The 9,072-nt window shown below is 60.9% G+C and overlaps 2 protein-coding genes across 8 annotated transcripts in view; one reads left to right on the top strand and one right to left on the bottom strand.

Annotated features, from left to right (window-relative positions):
- ARHGAP45 (Rho GTPase activating protein 45) overlaps positions 1-5,091 on the top strand; it is a 23,824-nt gene extending 18,733 nt beyond the window's left edge. For all 5 annotated transcript variants that reach the window (XM_032252445.1, XM_032252444.1, XM_032252442.1 and 2 more), the window contains 4 exons: positions 350-576; positions 652-862; positions 2,240-2,348; positions 4,178-5,091. In XM_032252445.1, coding sequence (XP_032108336.1) covers positions 350-576; positions 652-862; positions 2,240-2,348; positions 4,178-4,524 — 894 coding nt within the window. In that variant the 3' untranslated portion in view covers positions 4,525-5,091. The remainder of the gene's footprint in view (positions 1-349; positions 577-651; positions 863-2,239; positions 2,349-4,177) is intronic.
- POLR2E (RNA polymerase II subunit E) overlaps positions 5,050-9,072 on the bottom strand; it is a 7,315-nt gene continuing 3,292 nt past the window's right edge. For 2 of the 3 annotated variants that reach the window (XM_032252463.1, XM_032252462.1), the window contains 6 exons: positions 8,450-8,565; positions 7,556-7,636; positions 6,672-6,730; positions 6,485-6,563; positions 6,187-6,267; positions 5,050-5,530 (listed from right to left, as the gene is read on the bottom strand). In XM_032252463.1, the coding sequence (XP_032108354.1) occupies positions 6,202-6,267; positions 6,485-6,563; positions 6,672-6,730; positions 7,556-7,636; positions 8,450-8,518 (354 nt within the window). In that variant the 5' untranslated portion in view covers positions 8,519-8,565 and the 3' untranslated portion in view covers positions 5,050-5,530; positions 6,187-6,201. The remainder of the gene's footprint in view (positions 5,531-6,186; positions 6,268-6,484; positions 6,564-6,671; positions 6,731-7,555; positions 7,637-8,449; positions 8,566-9,072) is intronic. The other variant, XR_004260985.1, reaches the window with a different exon arrangement.

Genomic DNA, 9,072 nt, shown 5'->3' with positions numbered 1-9,072 from the left:
GGGGCTGGGAGCGGGACCAGCACTTCGCAGGTGGTGGGGAAAGGGTCAGACGATGCTGAATAGAGCACGAGCTCGTTGGGATACCGTCAGCGCAGGGTGGGCGTGGGCAGTGCGAGGAAAGGGCTGGGATGGGGCTTGGCCCGGGTAGGAGGGCCAGAACTTATGCTGGTTGGGACAGGGGACAGACGCTGCACTGCGTGGAACCCACTGCCGTGGCTGGACCCTGTGCTCCGTGGAGCGTTGTCAGTGTTTGGTGGGGGCGGGGCTGGGGCTGAGGGTGGGAGCGTGGCTGGCACACGGGAGGGCTGGGCCAGCCTGTCAACCCCAGCTGACCCTTGGCTCCTCGCAGCTGCCGGAGCCGCTCATCTCTTTCCGCTTCTACCACGAGCTCGTGGGGCTGGCCAAGGACAGCCTGAAGGCGGAGGCCGAGGCCAAGGCGGCGACCCGGGGCCGGCAGGATGGCTCGGAGAGCGACGCAGCGGTGGTGGCCATGGCAGGTCGGTTGCGGGAGCTCCTGCGGGACCTGCCGCCCGATAACCGGGCCTCGCTGCAGTACCTGCTGCGGCACCTACGCAGGTGAGGCTCGGCGCACGGGGTGGAGGGTGCGGGGTCCCGGGAGCTGCTCAGCACCTGGCCCTGCCCGCCCTGCAGGATCGTGGAGGTGGAGCAGGAGAACAAGATGACCCCCGGGAACCTGGGCATCGTGTTCGGGCCCACACTGCTTCGGCCACGGCCCACTGAGGCCACCGTGTCCCTCTCTTCCCTGGTGGACTACCCCCACCAGGCCCGTGTCATCGAGACCCTCATCGTGCACTATGGCCTGGTCTTCGAGGATGAGTCGGAGGAGACCCCTGAGTGCCAGGTGAGGGTGTGGGTCTGACCAGGGCTGTCCACTCGGGGCCGGGAGGGCGGGGGCGCACTCCTGGGGACACTGGTTGTGGGATGAGGCCCAAGGAACCACAAGAAGATAGTTTGGAGGCCTGTGTCTTTTTATGTTTTTAAGAACTGGGTGAGGTCTGCATTGACTCCAGCGGAGGTGCAAAGGCCCTGCGTTGGCCCCTCCACTCTCCATAGGAGCTGGCATCAGGCCTCATCCTCGAGCCACAAGCTCTATCTACACTGGCCCAGGTGTCCACAGCCCTCCGGAGCCACCACTGCACTCTGCTGTGGCATCAGTTCCCCGATTCAGATTTTCCTTTTTACGAGTTCTATTTGTTTTCTTTCTTTCTCGAGCTTCTTTGAAACTGGTTTTGCTCTGTGGCCCAGGCCGTAGCGCGATGGTGCCGTCACGGCTCACTGCAGCCTCCAACTCCTGGGCTCAGGTGATCCTCCTGGTCCAGCTTCTCAAGTAGCTGGGACCACAGGTGTGCTGCACTACCGCACCTGGCTAATTTTTGTGATTTATTTATTTCTTTGGAGAGACCAGGTCTCTCACTGTGTTGTCCAGGCTGGTGATGAACTCCTGGGCTCAAGGGATCCTCCTGCCTTCACCTCCCAAAGTGCTGGGATTACAGGCGTGAACCACTGCACCCAGCCTCTTGGAGTTACTTTAATTTCTTAGCGACATCTCCATCCCTTCTCCTGATTTCAGGTCCTCGTATTTTTTTGTTTCGTTTTGTTTTTTGGAGATGGAGTATTGCCCTGTCGCCCAGGCTGGAGTGCAGTGGTGTGATCTCTTACCTCAGTCTGAGTACCTGGGAATACAGGCTCTCACTACTCCACCCAGCTTATTTTTCTATTTTTAGTAGAGAGGGGGTTTCACTTTGTTGGCCAGGCTGGTCTTGAACTTCTGACCTCAAGTGATACCCCCTCCTTGGCCTCCCAAAGTGCTGGGATTACAGGTTTGAGCCACTGTGCCCAGCCTAGCTATTGGATTTTTTAATCCACCTTCCAGTATCTCTGGGTGTTAGGAGCTGCAGTTTCCTTTTGGCTGAGGACAGACCACCTGGGGTGCAACCTCGGGACAGCGGCGTCTGAAGCTCTGACAATGTCTATGTTGAGTGCAGCCTTCCCGTCCCGTGCTGCTGTTGAAGGAGCTCTCGGGAGAAACCCCAGATGGGCTGGGGAGAGGAGACAGCTCTTAAGAAGAGCGGACGTTCCCCTTCTGGGAACGGCCAGTGTGGTTACAGCCTGGGCAGCAGCAGGTGTCAGTAGTTGTTAGGGGCTGTGTGTGCTTATTAATTTACAACACGAAACATGGAGCCCGGTCCTCTCCCTAATTTCTGGTCTGCCCTTGCAGGACGAGCCGTCCAATCAGCGGGCTGAGGTGGTCGTCCAGGTGCAGTATCTGGAGGCAGGCGAGGGGATGGTCTACCCCCTCCCAGAGGCAGCGGAAGACGGGGCCGGAGGTGAGTGTGTGGGTGCCCGAGCAGCCCCAAAGGAGGCTGGTGTGGCACCCATGGGCACAGGTGCCATGACCCAGTTGTGTACACGTTGCGGATTTTGTCTGCTAGGGAGTCCACACTTGTGAGCGATTTGTTTTCCTTTAACCTCCTGCAAACACTCACACAAGGCAGTGCCTTTTGAGGCGCCTACCCCATACTCAGAAACCAGCAATGTGAACACGGGGCTGATGCCCGTTTGAGGCTCCAGGTGCACCAGCCACCGGCCGGGTTAAGTGCCTTTCCCAAGGGAGCCTCATTTTCTAGGGAAGGGCCCGGGGCTGGGGATTTGACCCAGGTGGGGCTGGCATCCCTTGTCAGAGGTGGCCGGCCCTGGTGCTGCCTCTAGTTACAAGGCACCTGTTTTAGTTTTCACGCTGCTGATAAAGACACAGCTGAAACTGGGCAATTTACGAGAGATGTTTAATGGACTCGCAGTTCCATGTAATTGGGGAGGCCTCAAAAATACATGATGGAAGGCAAGGAGGAGCAAGTCACATCTTGCAGGGAAGGCGGCAGTCAGCCTGTGCCAGGACACTTCCCCCCCCGCCCCCCCCCCCCGTAGTCTGGCTCGTTGCCCAGACTAGAGGGCAGTGGCTCGATCTCTGCCCCACGATTCTCCTGCCTCAGCCTCCCCAGTAGCTGGGATTACAGGTGCTGCCCCCATGTTCAACTAGACGGTCTCCCTCTGTCTCCAGGCTGGAGTGCGGTGGTGTAATCTCGGCTCACTACAACCTGTTCAATTTCCCTGCCTCAGCCTCTGGAACAGCTGGGACTGAGGCCCACACCACCATGGACGGCTGTGTGGCTGTGTGTGTGTGTGTGTATTTTAGTGATGGGGTTTCACCAAGTTGTCCAGGATGGTCTCAATCTCCTGACCTTGTGATCCGCCCACCCTGCCCTCACGAAGTGCTGGGATTACAGGCATGAACCACAGTGCCCCGCCTAATTTTTGTATTTTTAGTAGAGAGGGTTGGCCAGGCTGGTTTCAAACTCCCGACCTCGGGTCATCTGCCAAAGTGCTGGGATTACAAGCGTAAGCCACCACACCTGGCCACACCCAACTAATTTTTGCATTTTTGGGAGAGGTGGGGTTTCAGCATGTTGGCCAGACTGGTCTCAAACTCCTGACCTCGCGATCTGTCCGCCTCGGCCTTCCAAAACTCTAGGATTATAGGTGTGAGCCACTGCACCACGCCGGGAAACTCTTTTCGAGATGGAGACTAGCTCTGTCTCCAGGCTGGAGTGCAATGGTGTGACCTCGGCTCACTCCAACCTCCACTTCCCAGGTTCAAGCAATTTGCCTGTCTCCTGAGTAGCTGCGATTGCAGGCAAGTTCTACCATGCCTAGTTCTTGTATTTTTAGTAGAGACAGGGTTTTACTTGATTTCCTGACCTGGCAATCCACCCACCTCAGCCTCCCAAAGTGCTGGATGTCCAGCATGAGCCACCGCGCCCAGCTCCAGTTTTTAAAAACTACAAGATCTTGTGAGACTTACCCACTATCATGAGAACAGCACGGGAAGGACCTGCCCCATGATTCAACCATCTCCCACCAGGTGGGAATTATGGGCGCTCCAAGATGAGACTTGGGTCGGACACAGAGCCAGACCATATCAACACTCCCCTCCTTCCTCTGCTCTCTCCCCCCACCCCCCGCCCTCCCCCGCCCTGCCCTCGTCTCTGCCCCTGCCCTTGTCTCTCCCTCTGCCCTTGTCTCTCCCTCTGCCCTTGTCTCTCCCTCTGCCCTTGTCTCTCCCTCTGCCCTTGTCTCTCCCTCCATCTCCCTTTCTCAGAATCCCGAGTTGTGTCCAACGACTCAGACTCGGACCTGGAGGAGGCCTCCGAGCTGCTGTCCTCATCGGAGGCCAGTGCCCTGCGCCGCCTTAGCTTCCTGGAGCAGCACCAGCAGGAGGCCAGCCTGGAGGAGGCTTCTGGCAGCCACAGTGGTAGCGAAGAACAGCTGGAGGCCGTGGCCAGGGAGGATGGGAATGGGGACGACAGGGTCCCAGCTCTGCAGCTCTCGGGGTTCAACACCAACCAGTCCAACAACGCGCTGCAGGCCCCACTGCCTGCCATGAGGCTCCGTGGTGGGCGGATCGCACTGGGCTCCTGCAGGGAGAGGCGGCCAGAGTTCGTCTGAGCTGGGGTGGGGCCAGGACCACGGGTGGCGGCTGCTCCCACGTGCTCCTGTCCCTCCACCTCCAGTGTCCTGGCCCCGTGGCTTGGCTCAGCTACGCCATCCTGGGGATGCTGCCGAGTGCGTCTGGACTCGGATGTCGTGCCAGCAGGCGCCTGCTTCCAGGGGCATGCGGTCTTGGGGCTGTGTGTGGAGTGGGCCCTGCACGCCTTTGCACCCAGGCAGGCCTGGCTCAGCAGAGCTGGGGGATCACTGCTGTCCTGTGAAGTCGCCGTGGCCTTGGTGGTGCCCACGGGGCTGTGTGGATGAGGGACGGAGACCCTGCCCTCCTCACAGGTGTGTTGCAGGGACTGGGCATCCAGAAGCCATTCTGGGAGCCGCGGATGGGGCGGAGGCTGGGGCTTAGAGAGGTGTCAAGGGTGTGTTACAGCAGGGTCTGAACACAGGCCCTGGACTCCCTTTTCCAGGAACCCAGGTCTGGCCACCTGGGGCTTAGGTACACGGGGGTCTCCGAGCGACTGGAGTTAACTCACGCACGTTTATTTTGCTGGAATAAAGTTTCTAATCAGGTCTGTTCTCTGAGGCAGCTGCAACCTTGGCAAAAGGGACCAGGGAGAGGACACAGAGGGCCCCCCAGTAGGGAGGTGTGAGGAAGAGAAAGGTCACTGCCACAGGCCCAGTAAGGAGCTGAGGGAGGGAAGATGAAGGGTGGGAGGCTGAGCGCCCAGTGGGAGACAGACCCTAAGCCCCCAACCCAGGGGACTCTGCACAGTCTAGGCGCAGACCCGGGGCACCAAGTGACCTCCCTGGGGGGTCTGGTCCCTCCTGAGGCCGCATCAGGCACAAATCCACAGGAAGCCTCAGCCCAGGATGGGAGAATTCGGGTGGGGGCTGCCTGCCTTGGGGAGTCCAGAGGAGCAGCAGCCCAAAGCGCTGGGGGGGCTGGACTCCAGCAGAGGCTTCCTCCTGCAGGTGACCAGGTCACTGTCCGCGTGGCCGCCTCTAGGGGCTAGGAAAGGGGAGGAAGGTGGTTTCAGGAGGGGGGCAGATCCGGTCTGTCCAGGACAGCCTGAGGCCCACTGCTGAGCATGAGGGGGTGCGGGAGGCCCAGGCCGCAGGGCGGCCCGGGAGCGGGGTGTCACACAGGTGTGGGCAGTGACTCTGACTTTAAAGGAACCGGACCAAAGTCAGACCTAGCTAAGCCCCACCCCTGGGCTGAGTACAAAGTGCAGCGGCCTGCCCAAGCAACACCTCTGGTGTGGGTCGGGCAGCTGGGAGGCCCTCAACATGGGCAGATGCTGTCCCGCTCCTGGGACTCAGGCCAGTCCCTCCCTATGTGCCCACTGAGGGAAGAGTTGGCTCGAAGCCACCTCCTGTCTGACCACTGGGGTCTCTGGGCAGGTTTCTAAACCCTATTCTGGAAAGTCCCACCGTACACCTGCCACGCAGGGGAGTCTCCTGCTGCTATGGCGGGTCAGCAGTGGGCGGACACAGTACCATGACTCTCCCTGCCAGGAACAGGGCCCCAGGAGCTGCAGCCAGGTGGGGACTGGGGTGCCCTGATGGCCCAGCACTGGGTGGGGCCTGCTGCAGGGACAAAGCCAGAACACGCCCGCACACCAACAGAGGGAACAACACCCCCATATCTAACCCCACAGCCGGTACCTGTCAGGGCGGCAGCTACTGCACCAGCCGGTAGGTGATGTACCTGCCGGCCGTCTCGCTGGGCCGGATGATCTTCACCACCTGCGGAGGCAGGAGAGCAGGGGCTGAGGGCACCAGACAGTAGGCGGGCAGCACACCAGCTGGGGAGGGCCAGCAGGCGCCCGAGATGCTGACCCTGGGGTCATGCTCTTCTCTGGGCCCAGTGTCGAGGAGGAGGGGCGGTTGGAGGGGACAGAAGCCCCTGCAGACCAGTGGTCAGCACAGGGCCGCCCCAGGGCCTCTTCTCCTGAAGGCTTACCTGTCCACGCTTTATCCCGAAGTATCGAGCCACGGGGTCCCCCGCCTGGATCCTGGGCAGCTGGTTCTCACGGAGCTTACTGGGAAGCAGGGTTAGGAAAATGCCAGGTAGGGCCGGGGAGGGGGAGGGGGATGTGGAAATCCAGAGGCACATGTGGGGCAGAGGCCGGCGGGGCTGGAAAGGATACTATCGGGCCAGCAGCTCCGTCACTTCCTCCTTGGTCATGACGACGTGCTCAGGGACCAGCTGTGGAGAGAGAAGGCCAGCAGACATCACCAAGGGCTGGGCCAGACCCCATGGGGCTCCCAGGCACTACCACCACCCCTGAGCTACCAACCCGGCACTCAGGGAGCCTGCCCTGCCCTGCCCCGCCCCGCCCCGCCCCGCCCCGCCCCGCCCCACCCCACCCCACCCCAGCTCCACAAGCAGGGGTGAAGTCTACAGGGCCACAGCTCCTGGAGCTTCTGAAGTAGATGAGCTGGGGCACTGTCACCTCCTTCTGAGACTCCTGCTGGGTCGGTGGCACTAGGGTCCCTCTGCACCCACCAAAGTCCCTGTTCCATAGGCCGGGGCAGGCCTGGGACCCTGCGTTTTCTTTTTTTTCCCTGAGACAGAGCTCTGCTCTGTCCCCCAGGCTGGAGTGCAGTGGAGAGACCTCAGCTCACTGCAACCTCCTCCTCTCGGGTTCAAGCAATTCTCTGCCTCAGCTTCGAGAGGAGCTGAGATTACAGGTGTGTGCCACCACGCCCAGCTAATTTTTTGTATTTTTAGTAGAAATGAGATTTCACCATCTTGGCCAGGCTGGTCTTGAACTCCTGACCTTGTGATCCACCCACCTCGGCCGCCCCAAGTGCTGGGATTACAGGCCTGAGTCACCGAGCCCAGCGGGAGCCTGCATTTCCAGGAAGTTCTCAGGTTCGGCTGCAGGGCCACCCTTTGAGGACCCTGCCTTCCACACGCTAGCAGGAGCGCCAGCCCCTGGGCCCTGTATCCCACATCTTCCTAGGAGGTCACCTGCAAATCCTGTATCTCCGTACCCCAACAGGTGGGGCTCCGGGGCAGGGCACCCACCTCGTGCTCTGTGATGTTGATGAGCAGCTCCTGCTGCAGAAACTGCTCCAGGATGTACTTGGGCGCCATGTCAACCAGGGACTGCAAGAGAGAGAGACTCAGACACGGCCAGGAGGAGCCCTGACAACCCCAACTCCATTTCCTGCCTCAGGCTACAGGCGGCTTACTCATGTGCCTCCACAACACACCCATGTCGTACATCAGAATCCCCACCGCCAGCCCAGGGGCCCTCAAGAGCCCACCCCTCCCCGGCCTCTCCGCTCATCCCAAGGGCCTCCTGTCACGAGCAGTGACGAGGCTGTTTCCACCCATCAGACGCTTCCATGGGCAGGCCTCAGGGTGGGCACAGCGACCTCTGCCCAATACACAGGCGCTGCTTTATGTGGCTTCGTGAACCCAAAGCCCTGTGGGCCAGAGACCAAGCTGCTCCACCGACTGCCTGTCCCAGTGCGGCAGCCTGGCTCACGGTGCCCGACAGACGGGACATGGAGGCTCAGGAGTGTCCAACAGACAGATGGGGAACACGATGGGCCCTGGGGAACCCGTGCCAGGCCTCCTCAGCACATCCCCCTGGACATCAGCTCAAGACAAAGAGTCTCTGGGTCCTGGAGGGCACACCAGGCCAAAGACTGGAGCCCACAGGAGCTGGAGAGAGAGGCACGGTGCCCTCTGCTCTGATGCCCTCCTGAGGGCCAGGGAAGGATGGCGGCTGCCTGGGATGGGGCTGGGGTTCAGCACTGTGGCCCATGGACAGGGTGGGAAACAGTCGGGGCTGGCCGGACATCAGCCACATCCTCCAGGGCACCCTGGCTGGCGTGGCCCAAGGCATGTGGGCCACCTGCTGGCACCGCCCAGGGGAGGCTGGGGAGGGTGAGAGGCTGGTGGGGCGCCCACCTGCTTGGCGGAGGGCGTCATCCCCTGCTGCACCACGATGAGGGCCCGGGTGATGTTCTCCTCCTGCATGCGCTGGCAGTACACCTTGATGGTCTTGATGCCCACCTTGGGCTCCTCTGTGGACAGAGTACACCGGCCTGTACCACTCTGGGCCCTCTCGGCCCTTGCCCACGTGGACCCAGAGCACCTGGTTCCAGCACCCTCAGCACAGAACGCCCGGGTCCCAGCCCCCTCAGCAGAGAACACCTGAATCCCAGCTCCACTCAGCACAGGTGCTTCTCCTACTTGGGCCTCAGTTTCCACGTGTGCAAAACGTGGCCTGAGTTGCAGAATCCTAGGACCAGGGAAGAGAGGACTGATACCTCCCATTCACCAAGAGACTAGGACAGGAGAACAGGGCCCTGACACCCCTCAGTCACCCAGTGACCAGGGAGTAAGGCACATTTGACACTGATTGGCTCCCACCCCGGGCACTTCTGGGGAGGCAGGTGACTCGGCACCAACCTCGCCAACAAGCATACCTCACACCCCAGGACACTCTCTTTAAGAAGTGTCACTGGGCCGGGCGCGGTGGCTCAAGCCTGTAATCCCAGCACTTTGGGAGGCCGAGGCGGGTGGATCAC

Source organism: Sapajus apella, unplaced genomic scaffold, assembly GCF_009761245.1.
Source record: "Sapajus apella isolate SASKATOON/1434 unplaced genomic scaffold, GSC_monkey_1.0 scaffold77, whole genome shotgun sequence".
NCBI lineage: Eukaryota > Metazoa > Chordata > Mammalia > Primates > Cebidae > Sapajus > Sapajus apella.
Note: the sequence above shows the minus strand (reverse complement) of the source record. Positions and strands in the feature narration are given on the sequence as shown.